Source organism: Misgurnus anguillicaudatus, unplaced genomic scaffold, assembly GCF_027580225.2.
Source record: "Misgurnus anguillicaudatus unplaced genomic scaffold, ASM2758022v2 HiC_scaffold_29, whole genome shotgun sequence".
Taxonomy (NCBI): Eukaryota; Metazoa; Chordata; class Actinopteri; order Cypriniformes; family Cobitidae; genus Misgurnus; species Misgurnus anguillicaudatus.
Window position 1 is genome coordinate 485,697 of NW_027395279.1, and position 20,992 is coordinate 506,688.

General features: G+C 39.7%; 1 protein-coding gene across 1 annotated transcript; it reads left to right on the forward strand.

Annotated features, from left to right (window-relative positions):
- Positions 1 to 13,838: 13,838 nt before the first annotated feature.
- Positions 13,839 to 19,824, forward strand: LOC129436774 (uncharacterized). The gene is made up of 4 exons (XM_073865161.1): positions 13,839 to 13,928; positions 15,863 to 15,936; positions 16,022 to 16,633; positions 18,321 to 19,824. The coding sequence occupies exons 2-4, from the start codon at positions 15,933 to 15,935 to the stop codon at positions 18,422 to 18,424; spliced, it is 720 nt and encodes a 239-aa protein (XP_073721262.1). The 5' UTR covers positions 13,839 to 13,928; positions 15,863 to 15,932; the 3' UTR covers positions 18,425 to 19,824.
- The last annotated feature ends 1,168 nt before the right edge of the window (positions 19,825 to 20,992 follow it).

A 20,992-nucleotide genomic window follows, 5' to 3' on the forward strand; every position in this document is an offset into this window, starting at 1 on the left:
AACACCCAGTATGCGGCAGTCCTGTGCACTGTAAAAAGTGATTCTGAGTTTTAGTCAGGTGGACAAGTAAAATCATGTCCTGTCAACTTCCAGTGTCTCACTACGCACTAGGATGAGTTATAACAACCTCAACTTGAAGGGAAATTGAAAACTTAAAATAAGGTGTTCATATAACAACCGAACATAGGTTCTTTCAATTTTTTGCCTTATGCGCATGTGCCAGAATCTCTACGTCATAATGACGTACTACTTTAACGAATTTGAACAAGACGCGCCATCGCCATTTTCTGCACGAGAGGACGAGATCACTACACGAGTTGCTGATGGGAGAAAAAAGAAGACGAAGGAGCTCTTATTTGAACGACTACAGATGGATTTTTATAGTAAGTATACCCCGATTTGTTCTTACTTTCATGTAAAAAAATAGGCTTGTTTCGTTTGGGTATTGATTTAAGACAACTTGATTGGTAATAACGTCAGGAGCCACACGCACATTTTTGCTAGCTATGCAGTGTTAGACACCGGAGCTGTTGTCGAGACGTAAGTTAATGTTGGTAAAAACTTTTTAGCATGTTAATTGGTGTAAAATGGCCCAAAATAGCCTTTTCGCATGGTTTAAAGTTTCAGGGCACCGTGCCAGATCTCCGGCGTGCAGAGTTTGCTGCGAATTAACAAAAAATATATATATACAGTATAATATTTTAATATCATTTCGCGTTCATGCGTTCACCCACAAATAGGATGAGAGGAACACATATTTTACTCTCAACCAAACTAAACTAGCCAATCAGAAGTAGAATGGGGCGGGTCTTTAAGTGTGGTTGAGAGATCCAGCTGCAGGTACCGAGCGGAGACCGGAGATGTCACGTAGCAAGGAATCCGCAGGATGGAAAGTAAGTTTATAAAGAACAGGAAAGATATGACCTAATTGATAAAGCACTTAAATAAGTGGCACTGGGCATGGATAGAAGGAATAGGCAGAGACAGCAGCATTTTAGAAAAAATTAAGAGAAGCAGGTGCTTGCATTTCAAATGCTGTCTCACGATATCAATAAAGTTGCATTTGTGTCAAAACATTTTGCTTGCATTATAATATTCTCTACGCACATGCGTTAACGCGCGCCTCCACGTGAACCAGATCCCACATAATCCTGACAAAAACACACATTCGCTGATGGTTTGTGAATCTAATTTGCGTGTGTGCGTTAACGCATGCGATTACAGAATAGTATAATGACACATTCGTAGATCTGGTTTGCCTGCATGTGTGTGTGAAACGCGTAGATCTTGACTGTAATGCTTTGCCAAAAGATTAATGCAAAAAACAAATGGACTTGACTAAGTTAAATTCCTGGGTGTCTGAAAAGGCAAAGTCACATCATCATTTGAATTATAAACTTTAATGTTGCAGTATCCACTTCAAATTTAGGGTGCAAAGGTTGCTTGGTGTTCAGTAATAAATAATAAATCTGTATTAAATGCCACCACTTATTATTCTATAAACATGTTTTGACCAATGGTGAATCTCATTTGTGTGCCCTATTATTACCATGCATGTGCAACCAAAGATTTTTAAATTCCTCATAGATCTATGTCACTTATTTTTACTCTTAAAGTGCCCTACATTGATGTAATTACCTTTAAATGCACAAAGTGACTGAATTTGTTCAGTCTGATCATGGTTTACTTTGTGGCATATAGCCCAAACGCGATTGTTCCTGGTGACCCCCAGCGTTGGTCTGGTTTAAAACTCAAATGGATTCGATTTCGATCGAACCCTGGTGTGTTATTACGTCATCACAAACGTGCATGACGCATGATAGAAAACAACACGGGTCAATAAGTTTTTTTATTAATTCGGTGCTGTGTGTGTGTATGTGTCATTTAATGTGGGCTTCTGCTGCTTGCAAATTAACTCTTTTGAGGAGACAGTGGATTTTTTGATTTGTTGTCCTGGTTCCACACGCTATGCACAAACACACTGAAGGCTCACTCTCGCTCGTATCCAAGGTAAATCATCAACACTATCATCCCTTACATATATTATATTTAACTAAATGCATCATAATAAGCTAAAACGGATGGGCAGGTCACATTTCTTCCTGAAACAGTGCACATCCGAGTCCACATGACAGTGTCACAGTATGATTTTGTCATGTGGACTTGGGTGTGCACTGGGGTACCGAAGCCAAGACTACCTGGAGGAAGTGGTCTTTGTTCGGTTGCACTCGAACCGTGCCGCGTGCGCACTTGTTCAGAAAGTAATGTGACCTGCGCATGCGTTTTAGCTTATTATGATGCATTTAGTTAAATATAATACATGCAAGGATGATAGTGTTGATTATTTACCTTGGATACGAGCAATAGTGAGCCTTCAGTGTGTTCGCGCATAGCGTGTGGAATCAGGACAACAAATTTGGAAATCCACTGTCTCCTCAAAATAGTTAGTTTGCAAGCAGCAGAAGCCCACATTATACGACACACACACACACACACACACACACACCGTAAACCTGTATTGTTCACTCAGCTGTGCATAATAGCACTGGATTAATAAAAAACCTATATATTGACCCACATTCTGTTTTCTACCATGCGTCATGCACGTTTGTGATAACGTAATAACGCACCAGCGTTTGACAGAAACCAGTTGAGTGTAAAATCAGACGAACGCTGCCGGGGTCGGGAACAATCGGGCTAGGAGTTTAGACCACAGCAAACGAGCCCAGTGTGAAACCACGCTTAGACACTCCTGGTTTAAGTGACATCAGCTGGTTACATCTACTATTAAATCTTATTTTGGTGCTGATCAAAAGGTAACAAACAACTGTTGTTGTACCACATCACTGGTAATTTATTTACAACAAAAGTATGCAAAAAGTGTACATATTTGAAATTAATGTTTTTATTTTTCAAGACAGAGGGAGGGGGTGAAAGGATATATGAAAAGAAAAACAAAGGATTGAACCAATAAAGGAGGTACTTTAACCATCATATTTTACAGACAACAAACCAAAGGATGAGGACTGCAGCATTGCTTGGGCTGCAGTGATACATGCGAGAGACTCCTTCTAAATTCATGAAGATATGCGAGGTAAGCTGAAACCTTTAAAGGAATATTCCATTTTCTTAAAAGAAAAATCCAGATAATTTACTCACCACAATGTCATCCAAAATGTTGATGTCTTTCTTTGTTCAGTCGAGAAGAAATTATGTTTTTTGAGGAAAACATTGCAGGATTTTTCTCATTTTAATGGACTTTAATGGACACCAACACTTAACACATAACAGTTTTTTTCAACGGAGTTTCAAAGGACTATAAACAATCCCAAATGAAGCATAAGGGTCTTATCTAGCAAAACGATTGTCATTTTTGACCATAAAAATAACAAATATACACTTTTAAAGCACAACTTCTCGTTTAGGTACGATCCAGCGCGACCTAACGTAAATGCGTAGTGATGTAGGGAGGTCACTACGCATTTACGTTAGGTCGCGCTGGATCGGACCTAAACGAGAAGTTGTGCTGTAAAAGTGGATATTTGTTATTTTTATTGTCAAAAATGACAATCGTTTTGCTAGATAAGACCCTTATGCTTCGTTTGGGATCATTTATAGTCCTTTGAAACTCCGTTGAAAAAAAACTGTTAAGTGTTGAGTTAAGTATTAATTGTTGGTGTCTATTAAAGTCCATTAAAATGAGAAAAATCCTGCAATGTTTTCCTCAAAAAACATAATTTCTTCTCGACTGAACAAAGAAAGACATCATTTTCTTTTAAGAAAATGGAATATTCCTTTAAGGCAAAACAAGGGAAAATTGAACATTAGATCTCTTAATTTGCAGGGGTCTGTGGACTTTAAATTGTTTGTGAAATTGGTTATAAGTAATAGTACCTTAATTTTCTTTTCATTCTACAAAGCCCAGTGACCGTGAAGAGGATGTGATCAAGGGTGTGGTGATCGGAATCCTAGTGGTTGTGGAAAATGTGGAGCCTCTCCCAGAATTCTACAATGACGTTGCCCTGGTGATTGAGGAAGAAGTGGTGATGTGTCACCTGAGTGACATACCTAATGCTTTTCTGAACCTGATTGGCCTGGTGTACGCTTTAAACCTTGACTATCCAAAGGAATTTAAATTCACTTTTGAAGTGATACAGCGCCTGTTCATTGGAGTTGGATCACACTCTTGCACCGCAAGAGTTCACTCTTTGAAGAGCAAGTTGCTGAGATAAGAAACTATTTTCTTCTCCTTGTTACTATAAGCATTTACACTGTTACACTGTTTTAAAGTTTAAGACCATTGTTATTTTAGATATTATTGTTTTAAAGGGATACTCCATCGTTTTTTCATATTAAACTGTTATTACCTTAAAGCAATAGTTCACTTTGAAATTAAATTCTGATATGTTTTAGCTTATCTCAAGTTTCACTTTTGATGTTTTTAGGTCAAATCGTTGTTGTCTGTCAGTCATATAATGCAGGTCTATGGTCACTTGGTAAACATTACCTCAAAGAGCATGCACAGAGAAGTCCAAATTAAACAACTGTCCATCGCAAGTATGCATTGATGGCCTAAGACACGAAACGAGCGGTTTGTGTGAGAAAACAAACACTATTTATATTGTTTTTGCCCCTTGTACACAACCACGTCTGTGCTTAGTCTGCGCATGCGCCGGAAGTGATCTCTCCCGCGTGTACGTCACTCATTGTTTACACAGAACATAGAGTGTAGGTAAGACAGCTAATAGAAATTGTACTAATTTGCGCTTATCCGGGATGTTTAAACCGACGTGAAAGAAAACAATTACATATGCTCGCGCGAACTCATCCAGGAGATCACTTCCGGCGCATGTGCACCTGCATTATATGACTGACAGACAACAACGGTATGACCTAAAAATATCAAAAGTGAAACTACCGCGGAAACCAAGACACCTACATCTTGGATGCCCTTGAGGTAAGCTAAAACATATCAAAATTTAATTTCAAAGTGAACTATCCTTTTAACTAAGAAGAGTTAATACATACCTCTATCATCTTAGTGCGTGCACTTAAAGGAATAGTCTACTCATCTTCAATATTAAACTATGTTATTACCTTAACTAAGAAGAGTTGATACATCCCTCTATCATCTGTGTGCGTGCACGTAAGCGCTGGAGCGCGCTGCGACACTTCGATAGCATTTAGCTTAGCCCCATTCATTCAATGGTACCAATCAGAGATAAAGTTAGAAGTGACCAAACACATCAACGTTTTTTCCTATTTAAGACGAGTAGTTATACGAGCAAGTTTGGTGGTACAAAATAAAACAGCGCTTTTCTAAGCGGATTTAAAAGATGAACTATATTTTATGGCGTAATAGCACTTTTGGGAGTACTTCGACTCGGTGCAGTAACACTCTCCCTCTCCCATTATGAGAGGGAGAAGGGGAGCGGACTTTTCAGGCGAGTCAAAGTCGACTGCAAGTCTGCAATCCCTCGCTCGCCCGCCTTAAGGGGGGCGAGCGAGGGATTGACTGATCCCAGGCCAGAGGCCACACAACACAAACTGCTGCATCTGCTTCCAAATAAATTGTATTTTTCATTCCTAAAATTAACATAGACCCATATACCTACGAACATGTAATTAATTGGGTTATGTGAAAAAAAATTCTGTAGAGTCATCTACGTGACTCACGTCACGTGACTCCGGTTGATTGACGGGTAAAACGGACGTTGTTGTTGGCAAAATGTAATGCAAAGTTAATGATGTCGAGTCTTCATCTTCATCATCATGTATCAATTTAAAAGACCAAAGTAGCCATCTCAGTTGCCCGGTTCAGAAAAAGAAGATGAGGAGAAACGGGCAAAAGTTAAAGGTATGCTGATTTCTATGAGTGAAGACGTGAGTGACAGTAGGAAATAGGCTATTTATATTAGCCTCGCACTCTTGCTAATATGTTGCTATTAGCAACAGAATACGACTGTATTGGGTTTTAGTTTTGCTGAACTAGCAACTATTAGAATTGAGGCATCATGTCATGCAACTAAATTCACTCTATAGGCAACACTACAACACAGTCTAGTTTGTGTGTGCAACACAAAAAGTGCAAATTCACACAGACCTCCTGACTGTGTAATTTTGTTATTGCTTTACGCTATGTATGTCAACTTAAATAACTTCTAATATACATTGACATGGCATTTTGTAAGCTACAGTGATATAGCTTTTTAAATAATTTGTAGTGTATGCTAGTTAGTTTATAGGATGTTAACAAATACTAATAAAATGTGTGTTAATTATGGTCATTTTAATTGGGTAACTGATGCATGTGTGAAATAAGTGTATCTATATTGTATCTTAATTGTAAATTCAGGGGTACTTCTGAAATATGTAAGAGCTAGAGCACCCACTGGCCAAAATGAGGAGTCAGATACTTCCACAGCAGCAACTGTGTGTGTGTGTGTGTGCGCGCGCGCGCGTGTGTATGAGTGGGTGTTTATACTGTATGTTTTTCTCTGTTCTTGTTACCTTTTTGTATTTAAGATTATATATAACAAAATAATACATGTTGGTGGCAGGGTTTGGGGGTAATTCTTTTTTTTCTGGGGGCGGCCAAGGGATGGTTTGCCCAGGGCGTAAATCTAGCCAGGACCGCCTCTGATTAACAGGAATTGAAGTTGCTCAACAACACAGAAACAGTTAAAAAAATTTCTTAACTCACAACTCCAGAGGTTCACGGAACGAGAAGGGAGAGGAAGGATGGTGAACTTGCATGTTAGTAAAGGCAGGCGCAGGAAAAAAAACTGTTGAGTGTTCTGGAGACATCTTTAGGACTTTCAGCCACAAATATTTATTTTCCCAGTCTTTCTTGTACCCACACCTTCTCTTTTTAATTGATGATGGTGGTGCAGAGTCAGACTCAGTCTCTTTCTCCATTTTTTGAATTGGAAAGCGCGCATCTAAAAGGGATGCACGTGCGTGGCTGCGTCCGGACTGCGCTGTCATGACAACAACGAAAAGTTGACAACAACCTAGTCAGCAGTTCAGCTGAGTGGCAACAGTAGCGTGCGAGTGGCGAGTAATGTTCGTTTGGGTGCCTGGGGCTCGAGGATATGTGACAAACTTTTTTTAAGCAAGCGCATTGATTATGCGTGACACTGTCTCAATTTGCGTGACGCATGAATTGGGCTTCAAACGCTGTGCGTTCACGGGACGGGTGGTCACCCTACCAGATCTCAACACAATAGAGTCTTTGGGATTTGGTGGAACGGGATTCGTGCCCTGGATGTGCATCCCACAAATCTCCATCAACTGCAAGATGCTATCCTATCAATATGGGCCAACATTTCTAAAGAATGCTTTCAGCACCTTGTTGAATCAATGCCACGTAGAATTAAGGCAGTTCTGAAGGTGAAAGGGGGTCAAACACAGTATAACTATGGTTTTCCTAATAATCCTTTAGGTGAGTGTAAGGTATAGACAACAATGCATCATATTTTATGGTTTTACTAGTTAATATAACTCACAGTGGGGTATGTATATTCTGCTAAAACGTAGGCAGGTCATGTTTAATAACTGTGTAAAATGCAACACTTTATTTTTACAGTCCTGCTTCCATGCAGTTACTATGGACCTACTAGTGAATGTACCCAGTAGTTAATGTCTGACTAGTTAATATAACAGTGGCATATGTATATTATGCTATATCTTATGTGGTAGGTCCTATGTTATAACTGTGTAATATGCAGTACTTTATTTTACAGTCCTGTTTCCATGTAGTTACTATGGACATACTAGTGAATGTACCCAGTAGGTAATGCGTACGGTATTCAATGGTTGGGGTTGCCTCACAGTGGTGTATGTATATTATGCTATAACTTAGGTGGTAGGTCCTGTGTAGTTACCGTGTAAAGTGCAACACTTTATTTTAATGTCCTGTTTCCATGCAGTTACTATGGACATACTAGTACCCAGTAGATAATGCGTACAGACTTAAATGCTTGGGTTTAAAGAGTAGAATAAAAGACAAAGATACAGAGAACAAATGGCACATCAGTAATGTTTGTTATTAGTTATCATATACGTATTCTATAAGTACCTTTCATTTACTTACACTGACCTGTAAGTACTACACACTTACCATGTACAGTAATGTTTTCGTTATTTCAGTATACATACACTATATGTGCTGACATTAACGTACACTGGCCTGTATGTACTACACACTTACCATGTACATTTGTAAGTACAGCAGTGTTTGTTATTAGTTATCATATGTACACTATAAGTACCTGCCATTAACTCACACTTATATGTAAATATTTATATTGTATGTGTAAGTACAGTAGTGTTTCTTGCTAGTTACAATATACATACAGTGTAAGTATGTATCTGTTATTACCCAGTACTTATCTAGAGTTAAATAACTACCAAGAATGTACCACTGGTAAATACAGTAATGGTACCATTTGATTACCATGTAAGTGTGATGAACGAGGCGCCCGCCTCGTCCTCCGATCACCACCAGAGGGAGCCATCCCCTGAGTTTTAATACTCATTTCGGACTTCATTTCCCATGATTCCACATACCGGGACTGATTACACTCCACCTGTACCTCATCATGAACCCTACTTAAACTCCACTTGGACTTTCATTCAGTGCGAAGTCTTGATTTGCCACGGCTGTCATTTCTGAGCGTTTATCCTGTCTGTTTATATCCTGGTTTGTGACTTTGATCTGTTTACCCATTATTACGAGTGTTTGCTGCCTGCCTTGATTTCCTGCCTGTTTAACGACTACGAGTTTGCCTGTCCCTTGCATTATACTGTTGGTGTTTAACCTGTTCTGTTTTATATTGAGAGACAATAAAGACTGCAAATGGATCCTCAGCCTCACGGTGCATCATTACAGTAAGAACTTCAAACGTAAGTACCACACATTTATCTGCAAGTACAACATATTTACCATATATGTACAGGGTAAGTACACGAATTGTAAAATAAAGTGCTACTGGATTGGTAATACAAAAATATGTCAACTGCAATGTCATGCACTTTTGCATTATCTCCAGGCAAGAAAAATTAGACGTGCATCAATAAAAATGTTCTAAAGTCCTGCAGTTTTGTTTTTGGAGTCATTTTCGCAGAAAGGTCCCTCTACTTTTTCTCAAGTACTTTTTAGGTACTCTTGACAGCTCTGAATATTTGTAAACAATAAAACATTGACTGGGCTAGAAATGGTTCTACCTGATCACAACAATTTATAATTTAAACGCCCTTATAATTTAAATGTCATCAGCAGTACTAGATTTTAGGTTTTAAAACTTGGCTAGGAAATGTAAGAACAGTAAGAGGCTGTTTACACTTGGCATTAACATGTGTTTTCGTCGATCGGATCACAAGTGGACGACGTTAATGCCAGGTGTAAACGGTGTTCAAAACGTTTTGAGCTCGTCCACTTTCAACCACTTTCAACCACATCCAGAGGTGGTCGAAACCACTTTCGATCGGATCGCTTTGGAGCTGCGGAACGCACATGTGGTTGAATGCGTTCGAACAGCCACACGCGACCGCCTTCTCTCCGCCCATTTATCTAAACTGAGGTATTAAACACAAGTTTTACGTCTTTTTTGACTTCTGGCGTGAACATTTGGTGAACAGCGCTATTTTTAGCCTTTCATTGATAAAACTAAGCGGCTGATCTCCGTAGTTTCGTTTTGAAAGCGTGTGAAAGTTGCGCGATCCTATTTCATCAATTGCGCTGAAAATTCAAAGAAAGCTCTCACATACTCATGTACAAAACACTGTGCAGCATGTTTACTTGCTAAACAAGCAGTGCACTACGACATAATATTAGTTTGCGTCCATATAAACTCATAATTACTCCCGCTCGGGTTTGAATGACAGCAGAGAGACTCGCCCACCGTCTCACAGACCACCCCCTCATAGTATTCAGCACAGAAGCGGTCGAAAGTGGACAAAAGAGACGTATTTAAATACCAGGTGTAAACGTAATGTGTCTCTCTCGTCCACTTGTGATCCGATCGATGAAAACACATCTTAATACCAAGTGTAAACAGCCCCTAAGAAAATTTGGCTTTAAATGTGGATCTTTTTTGCCAGTTGCACAGAGTAGCCACTAGATGCCAGTAAATTCTTCACTAACAATGTTGCCTTGAGAAAGCCAACATATGTTGTTTGACTTCTATAATAAACTTATTATGAGTGGTGCTTGCAGTCATTGTACAGTGTATAACCATTCATGCTAATAACAATTGTTATTCGTCATACAACACATCAAAAAAGAGCCGTCATATAGCCTAGAGGCTAGAGAGTCAGCCTTGTAACCCAAGAGTTCGAGTTCAAGTCTCAGGGCCTTGAGCAAGGCACCTTAACCCCAATTTCTCCCCGCGGGCACTGTACTGTAGGGACAGCTGCCCACTGCTCCGAGTTTTTAGGTGTTCACTACTCACTGGGATGGGTTAAATGCAGAGGTCACATTTTCGAGTATGTGTTCCATACTTGACAAACGTGACTTTCACTAAAAATAAGTGATGTGCCAAAAAGAAGTGATGTGCAAACAAACATTTATGTCCAAACACTGTGTTAAAGTGCATCATGTGTGCCATTTAAGTTCTGCTGTCACTTTTGTTGCAGTAGTTCTGTGTTGTTTGGATACAATCCATTCTAGTGTTTAATGTTCCTTGTTATTAAGTTCTGATTTTTGTCCGTCATTTCCCGTCATTCCCTATGTTTGTTCCTGAAGCACAAGTTTATGTACGTATTTATGTATTGATATACGTGCACACACACACACACACACACACACACACACACACACACACACACACACACACACACACACACACACACACACACACACACACACGTTATAGACATTACCACATCAGATTCCAACCCTATTAAACCACACCTAAACCAGCTAATCAAGGCTTTCAGGATTTCTTTGGAAATTTGGATTAAGTTCCTCATAGAATAAAAATAGCGGTATCTACAAGAGATTTGTTGATGGCTTGGAGTCAAAACATATACCATACAATCATTGTAGCAACAGAATCACACAACAACAGCTCCAAATCAATTGTTGCAGTGTACAATATAGGGAACCATATTTATGTAAGGTTTTGTCTTGTATTTTCTTGTATTCTGTGTATTTTTGTATTTTGGACTTTTATTTTGACATCCTGTTCTGTTCTGGCTTTTATTTTGATATACATCCTGCCATGTTTCACTTCACACTTCCTGTCTGTTTTGTATATAAGTCACTTCCTGTTCACCTGTTAGCTGCTGATTAATGCTTAGCCCAACCAACCTGTTTCCCTGTACTCTGTATCTGTTATTTGTTATCTGTATTCTGCCTGTATATCTGCCTGTGTTTGACCCGTGCCTGTTTACTTGGATTTTTGATTGAACTCTGCCTGCCTTGACCTTGTGCCTGATTTGGATTACGTTTTTGGATCACCCTTTATGGATATGTTTGCTGGCCCTTTTTGGGATTTTTCTAATAAACACCTTTTGCAAATGGATTCACCCTTTCACTCGCTTTCTTCAAAGCACGCCCCGTTACAGAATATTCAGCCATAACCCGGATCCAGCGAAGGTTAGTAACTTCCCACCAGCAATATGAAACCCGTCTTTGCCCTGCTTGAACTCCGCCAAAACCACCGTGCCATCGAGGAATATGTGAGTGATTTTTTGGACTTGAGTAATCAGGTACACTTTGATGATGTGACACTTAAGAACTTGTTTTATAATGCTCTTGACGATCATTTGCGTTTGTGTATGCCAAGAGATATGTCTGTCTGGTCCCTGGAAAGGTATATTGACTTTGCTTTGTTACTGTGTGGCTCACCATTTACTGTGGGTGTTGCGGATACACCTCCAGTGAATTTACACAACCCATCAAGCCATTTCATGCCGGTTCTGCCCAAACCTGAATATGTCATGGCTGATCATAAAATGGCCGCCACCATGCTTGCTCCCAAAATGGCCGCCATCCTGCCTGTCCCTAAAATGGCCGCCATCCTGCCCGTTCCCAAAATGGCCGCCATCCTGCCTGTCTCTGCACCTGTTCTCGAGAGAGCTACAACCATTCCTGCACCTGAGCTTCAGAGGGCCGTCGTCACCACCACACCAGCACTTAGGAGGGCTATCATTCACCCTGCACCTGCCATCAAAATGGCCGCCATGCCTGAACCAGCTACCGCTGAGGTATGTCTTCTTGAATATATACTACCTGAATTTGTCATAGCCCTGTGGTGCGTCTGGTCTGCCTTCTGCTCTGTTATTCCCGAGGTTCCTCAAGGCCCTGCATCCGATTCATCCGATTCATCCAACTGCTCTGATTCACTCGACTCCTATGACTCATCTGATCTGCCCGACTCATCTGATCTGCCCGACTCATCTGATCTGCCCGACTCATCTGATCTGCCCGACTCATCTGATCTGCCCGACTCATCCGATCTGCCCGACTCATCCGATCTGCCCGATTCATCTGATCTGCCCGACTCATCTGATCTGCCCGACTCATCTGATCTGCCCGACTCATCCGATCTGCCCGATTCATCTGATCTGCTTGACTCATCTGATCCGCCTGACTCATCGGATTTGTCTGTCCGGCCTGATTCCCCATCTGAGACATCGCCACCTGGGACAGTGGGAGCTTTCCCAAGTTTTTTTTGGGGGGGGGTAGTACCCGGACACAGGGAGGAGGCAGAGGACACCAAGGCGGAGGCCGAAGTGTGCTCGGACCCTTCCTCTCCTTGTGTGCCAGGTCTATTCCTGCCCTATGACATAGCTCCAAGCCTGCCCCATGACCCAGGTCCCAGCCTGCCCCATGACCCAGGTCCCAGCCTGCCCCATGACCCAGGTCCCAGCCTGCCCCATGACCCAGGTCCCAGCCTGCCCCATGACCCAGGTCCCAGCCTGCCCCATGACCCAGGTCCCAGCCTGCCCCATGACCCAGGTCCTAGCCTGCCCCATGACCCAGGCCCACACCTGCCCCATGACCCAGGCCCACATCTGCCTCATGATCCGGGACCATGCTGGCCCCACGACCCTGGACCATCCTGGCCTCATGACCCAGGACCTCTTACGAACTGCCCTGCCTTGCCAAGAGGTCCTGGCCCGCCCGCCCACCCTCTATTTGGACTTTGTTTTTTGAATGTTGGGCTCCGGGAGTCGCCCTTTAGAGGGGGGATTCTGTAAGGTTTTGTCTTGTATTTTCTTGTATTCTGTGTATTTTTGTATTTTGGACTTTTATTTTGACATCCTGTTCTGTTCTGGCTTTTATTTTGATATACATCCTGCCATGTTTCACTTCACACTTCCTGTCTGTTTTGTATATAAGTCACTTCCTGTTCACCTGTTAGCTGCTGATTAATGCTTAGCCCAACCAACCTGTTTCCCTGTACTCTGTATCTGTTATTTGTTATCTGTATTCTGCCTGTATATCTGCCTGTGTTTGACCCGTGCCTGTTTACTTGGATTTTTGATTGAACTCTGCCTGCCTTGACCTTGTGCCTGATTTGGATTACGTTTTTGGATCACCCTTTATGGATATGTTTGCTGGCCCTTTTTGGGATTTTTCTAATAAACACCTTTTGCAAATGGATTCACCCTTTCACTCGCTTTCTTCAAAGCACGCCCCGTTACAATTTACTTGTGTTAAAGTCCCAGCATGCACTGGTACATTAACTATGAGTTGTCATAATATTGTGCAAAAACTGAATTTCCTTCTAAACTAAATTCTTTGTGACGTTTCCAGTAACTCCACTTACAAAACTCCTATGATGCTTTTAGATTGTTGTTTCTTATGTCATATGACTTCGGGGAACACACACATTGTTTACAGGTGTGTATAAGAAGGACAGCAGAGAACAAATTAAGGAAACAGACAACCACCAGACAGAGACATCCACACTCAGGTTTGGCTTTATTTCTTTATAAGATCTATTCTGTTTGTTTTAAATTACTTTGTGTTTTACTATATTTGATTAGGCGAAATTCAAACTGTAGAGATGTTTTTTTTTACGATTAATTCTACATGTACATGAAAATTTACAATAGAACATACAGCAGAACAATAAGTACGAAACAATTTCTGACATACTGTAACATTGTGGACATAATTACGTCACCAAGCAATTAGGACCAAAGAAGCCATTGGGATTGTAGGCATTTAACCTGAGAAATTAAAAATATATTTATCTTTATTACTTTGTTTATCCACGTTGGAAATTTGACTCTAGCTTCACAATAAATCAACACATAACAAATAAAAATAAAGAAAAAGGTAACACACTCGAAAAATGATTCATTCAATTTACTCAATTTTTTTAAGGGTAAATGGTCGCACTCAATTTAAGCTACATTTAAACAAAAGTTTTTTGTTTTGTTTTGCTTTTCTAATTTAGTTTGTTTAAATGTAGATTAAATAAATTGATTGCAACCATTTACTTTAAAAACAATTGTAAATTGAATAAATCTTTTTTTTTCAGTGCACAACAAATTAAAAAACACATCATGGTTCACTGAAAAAAAATTATTCACTCAATTTTTTTAAGGGTAAGTGGTCGCACTCAATTTACTTTAGCTACATTTAAGCTTACATTTAACTTTTCTAATTTTGTTTGTTTAAATATAGCTTAAATAAATTAATTGCAACCACTTACCTTAAAAAAATTTAGTAAATTGAATGACTAATTTTTTTCAGTGTTGATAAGCAAAGCGATAAGTCATTTACATAAAATGTAAATGACTTATCGCTTTGCTTATCGACTATCGACCATGCCAGATGAAATCTGCAGACTTTTTTTGCTTTTTCTGTGGAAATTTTTTGGAGAATCTGCGGAATTCTGCAAAAAGATTTTAAATGTTTTAAAAAGATATTAGAGAATTTAAGCTGTAAATATTACAAAATTGCATCTAAAATAAATACATGTTTGAATGAATACAACAAACCAATGAGTCCTCTGAATTAAACTGGACCAGCATGAACCAGATGATGTGCATGTGAAGATAGAAATATAGTTTGTATATAAAATGACATATATTATTGTTTTATAGTGTTATATATTATAGCAGAATAAACAAGCTTGTGTTCATATGTTTTCATTATGAATTTATCATGTATGAAGATAATTTCAGCATTTTTACAATGCAATGTAAAATTTATATTAAACATAACAAGAGCATTCGTCTTGTAATCGGATTTGAAATTATCATAAGCTGAATACTGACTGTAGCGTCACATATACGACAAGTCTGCTTAACTCAGCAGTAAGTTTAATTTCATCTCAAATGGTTTGTGCTCTCTATCATTAAAAAAGGTCAAAGCAAACACCACACGCATAGTTTATGTACTCAGCAGAAGGGAAAAGCTGGTTTCAAGCAGAGGCTGGCACACAGGATTGTGGACACAATTGCTCTTGCTTAACCCATTATGGTGCTACATTATTGCCAAAAATCTTGTATTGTAGAATTTGGTACTTCCTCTAATGCCCCTGGTAGTCGTATCCAATGCCAGCCTTTTATCAGCTGAATTCTTGAAAACATATGCTAGGCTTGGCATCCATGTAAGCAACCCCTATGGGATAGCAGATTTATTATATATTACTTAAGAAACTACTTAGCATTATGGGCTAACATTACATTAAACTGTCATGTGATGACAATCACACAGTGTGAACTATCAAAGACACGATCTGAAAGAATCGCTGATGAGTTGCAGACACCCATGGCGATTCAAATCATGTCGTGTGAAATGTGTAATAATAAAGTTTTCTACACATACACCTGCATACTAAAAATACCTTAATAGATAAAAAATAATGATGAGACAATTAATTGTCTTTTTCAGGATAGTAAACAGAAGAAGGAAGCAACAACAAACCTGCACATACAAGTGCAGAACCTGATCTGTTTGACTCATGGGTAATAAAACAAATAGATCAAATAGAAAACAAATAGAGTTTGTGTGTTATTAATAATACTCATCATGAGTTTGCTGTTTTTATAGATCACAAGGTTTCTAGACAGCCCTTTGTGGTATTTGGAAACTCTACATCAGTTCAGTTTGATCATGACAACATTCTACTCGGAGAAGTATCACCTCCTCTTAAAGATGAAGTATTCTCCAAGATTGATCCTGTACAGATAAAGATATCAGGAAGTCAGGTCTCAATCATCAACATGATTAACCACGATACTAAACATCACCTGGACTCTACGGATCATCTCATTGGTCAACTAATGCATGACAATGAAATCTCTGCCTTTATCTTTGTTGTGCGTCTGGGTCAGTTAACAGATACTGATAAGATGTGTCTTGAATGGCTACAGAGAGTATTTGGTGACAGTGTTCTTCAGTTTATGATGATTCTCTTCACTTATGAGAGAAAAGAAGAATTTGGATCCATAATAGATGATCTGAAGAAAAACACTGTTGAAGAGAAGCTGGTGAAGAAATGTGGAGGAAGATATCACATCTGCAGCAAAACCATGAACAACCAATCAGAGATGAGTGAACTGATGAGGAAGATTGACCGTCTGTCTAATGAGAATCAAGACAAGTACTACACTGAACAGATGTACAGCACACAGTTAAGAGAGAGAAAAAAACAGAAAAAGAGTGAGTATCAGAGAGATGAGAACTGGAGGTTACATAGGTAACTGTCCCAGATAGCATATCATAGGCCTGAGCTCGGCTGCCCTGCGGCAGCTGCGGCTGAGACTCGGCATCGGCGTGTGTTAACCGGGCCGATTGTGGCCCACAGCTGGCTTTGACACATGCATTTTTGTTATGGCTGTAAAGCACTGGATTCATGTTCACAGTAACTGCTAATCCGGCTCTGGCTTTATGATCTGGACCACTTCTGGAAAGACTCGGCTTAGGTTAAATCAAGGTGGTATTAATAGTGTCATTTTGCACGGAGCATTCTTTAAAGAGCACCTATTGTCCGATTCATGATTTAAAACATCCTTTGGTGTGTTAGTGTGTGTAAGGGTGTTTTCACACCTGCCTTGTTTAGTACGGTTGAATCGTACCAGAGTTCAATTGCTCAATTGGTGTGGTTCGTTTGGGCAGGTGAAAAAGCAGCGATCGAACTCTGGTGTGCACCAAAAGCGGACCAAACAAGCGGACTGAGACCACATTGAAGAGGTGGTCTCTGTACGCTTTCAAACGAACTCTAGAGCGGTTCGTTTGTGGTGAGAACACGATCCAAGATCTAACCGACCTAACTGCAAAAGTATTGCGCATTTTGGACTAAACCAGCTGCCGTAGTCAACTGCGCAGTGCATTATCGCATGAGGAAGTGTTTGTTGACAGTTTCTATTACCAATATTAGCACAATGACAGGTCGCGGACATACCTGGAGTACCGAGGAGGTACGGGCGGAGCCTCAGGAATTTGGTGTCTTCGGAGTTTGTAGTGCATTAAAACGTTGTTCTCAAGCCGCATCTGCGATTAGAGTGCTGTATAAAAACTATGTATATCAACCATGAAGACATAATTACAGCGCGCAGCCGTCTGTCCATGGTGCCTGCTGTATTATCCTTCTTTTTGTTTACTTCCTGGGTTCCGTTGGAATTTTGTGCACGTTGATTCTGACCAATCAAGAAGCAGTTTAGGAAATATTATATATGGTTCGTTTCAACTGGTGCGGATCAGAGCAATCAGTGTGGTGTGAAAAGGAACCAGAATTGCTAAAAAAGTTACAATGTATAATTTTTTGCTTTTGGTCCGGACCAAATGAACCGAACTACAAATGTGAAAACACCCTTAGTAGATGTTGCACAAGGAAAAACCCCAAAGTAAACAATGACGTGAGTTATCATCTCCAATGTAAACCTCTTTTCTTGGACTACAACAAAGACACGGATTGTAGGCAACAGTTTACTTCCTGGGATTGGTGATGTAGACAAGACCGACATTATCATAATTCCTCCCGCTTGGACTCACAGCCTGTTAGCATTGCATTGTGACTAAATTGTTCAAACATGGTAGGGACTGACACATTTCCTGCTGACATCAGAAGTATTCAGGCCAATCACAAAGTACAGATTAGCTGGCCAATCAGGGACACAGCACTTTTCAAATCTGTGTGTTTCAGGAAGAGAGAGAAATCTTATACACAAAATAACATTAATGGGAAGATTAATTTGTAATTGATCAGCAGGTGCTCCTAAATTTTTGACTGCGCTCCTAAACTAAAAAGAAATGTAAGCGTAGAGCCCTGCATCCAAATTAAGTTTTGGTGGTTTCTGAGTAACATCACGTGGTCATGCTGACCTCTTCTATCTTGTGTTTTTCTCAGATGCAGTCCGCCGGAATGCCCTGACCAGAGGTCATACAGAACAGGAGACAGAGCTCCTCATCGCCAGGTGGCTGCAGCTAGCATCTGAAAGGAATGGTGGCTGAAGCCAGAAGGCGAACAGGCAGACAACGAAGTAAAATGTTTTAAAGTTAAAACTGTTGATATTGGAAAATTGTATTTGAACTCATTGATTTTAAATTAATTGGGTATGTGTATATACCTGGTAATACATTTTGAGGTTCCCATTGTTTTACGGTTCGAAAATTAGTACCTTTTGCCTATTCTTTCTTTTCAGGGTAGGCAAGGATAGTCGAATCTGCAACTATATCCCTAAGTATATCAATCACATTACCTTAAGTAAAGTAGTACTCTAAGATTTGATCATACTTACATCAATTTATAGGGAAGGTCTCAAAGGCCAAATTCCAGGATCATGTTCAAGGCGTCATGACATGCCTTCGATCCTTACGTTTACTGGGGAATTCCCCTATCATCTTCTTATATATACGACAAAGTCTATTTGTTCTTCTTTGTTTTGATGCTCATTTAACATTTGTTCCACATGTTCAGAACACTGTTAAGACATCTTTTTTCATCTTAAAAGTATTGCAAAATTGCGTCCGATGTTGTCACTTCCGGTTGCTGAAAAGCTGATCACATTTACTATTGTAATGCTTTATTGATAGGGGTCCCAAACGCTACTCTAAATAAACTACAGCTGGTCCAAAATTCACCTGCCCGAATACTGACTGGAGCCAGGATGAGGGATCACATCACTGCAGTCTTGGAGTCTTTACATTGGCTCCCTGTCAGATTTTGGGTGGATTTTAAAGTTCTTATGCTTACATATACTGTAAAGCTTTAAATGGTTTGGCTCCTCACTACCTCACTGAGCTTTTAGTTGCCTACACCCCCGTGCGTGCTCTGCGCCCCTCGGAAACTGGCCTTTTAGTTGTTCCTAATACCCGTTTAAAGCTTATTTCTTTAGGGTAGCTTTTACTTAAAATTAAATTTCTTTTAACTCACTGATAGTATGTTGTTATTTTGTGTGGTTTTATATTTGACTTGTTTATGTATTGCTTGTATAATTGTTTTTTTTTTTCTATTGTGCAGCGCTTTGAGATGCTACTTTTAAAGGCGCTATAGAAAGATGAAGTTTATTATTATTATTCTCCAAACTCTTCTGTGCTTTCTCCGATGAAGACAGGTCTTTAAATCATGCTTTAAACCTTTATGTATCTCTTATGTTTTGTTCTATCTAATACATGTATCAATCTCTCTACTCTTAATAAACTAGTAAATACAAAACCATATGTGTCAAATTGTTAAACATGCAATTTAAGAGCTGTATATATTCCCAACTCAGTGATTATAATACTTTGCATTAAAGCAACACTTGGCATATAAAATAACAAAAGGAGTATAAAATAACAAACCACAGGTTTATATTGCTCCCAAGGATTACATATAAAAGTAGGTGTACTTGTTACGGCTTCCAATAAGCTGTATCGTAGGGGAATGTAGTAAGGGTATTTGACACGTGATAAAAAAGGTCCATGCAGTCGGGAATACGATTAAAGACAGTTCTTTATTGCTTAATCCGAAACATTCTTCAAGAACAGCAATTTATAATCCATATCTTCAAAGGCATAACATCAAAAACAATGCAACTTAACTCCCTGCACGCTACCAGTTCTCACTGTAAAAAAACCCGTAAGCTTCCTTCCCCAACTATGCACCTGTCTGTCATTAGACTTGTGCTTAATTATATAGTTCACCAAGTGCCACCTAGTGGACATCAACAAAATGGCTCCTACAGTACTATTGGGCTTAAAAAGGTTGGATAATGTGTATTGTATCTTTCTTAAAGGCTGCTCAGCAATTTTAGTATTAACCTGACATGAATGGAAATCAATAAAGTTTAAATAAGCCCAAATAAGGAACAGGTTTGGAGGGGAGCTTTATATCCTCTCACTCGGGGTTCCGCAATCGGACCACGTTAAAAAAGAGTGCTCACAGAGCTATCAGACCTAAATTCATGCCGAGGATTGAACGAGTGTTTCAGCCTTAATCTCCCCGCTTTCTCTGATGTACAATACACAGACACTTAACTGAATGCAGAATTAACTTTTATTCAATTTGTGACTCTTTTTCAACCATCACAGAACACACTGAAGGCATTAAAGCCACATTAAGCCTGTAAAACAAATGTCAGATAGTTGCACACCATGCAGGACTGCTCAGGAAGTGGCAACTGCACATACTGAATGGCACTTCACAGAAGCTGGAACTTCATTAAAAGCATGCATGATCTGTAACCCAACGAGATAATCTATTCTTAGACAAAGCCACATCCTTTTTGTGATCACCATAACACACAAACATTTGATCAGTGACCCGCCAGGCTGCAGTAACTTCAACATACTGCTGAAGAGCCCTAACTGAGCACAGGACTGAACTTTGTTCATCTGTAAAAGTTGACAGAGTAAAGGGCTTATTTATGTATTGTGGTGACAATACCTTTGGAAGAAATGCAGGATTTCAGTGTTTATACTCAGGTCCCCAGAATAAACACTGCAGGCTAACTGACAACGCATGCAAATCACTAACAAATCGTGCAGTGAACAATGCCAGCAAAAAAAAGAAAGAAAGGAAATCATAAAAATAAAAAG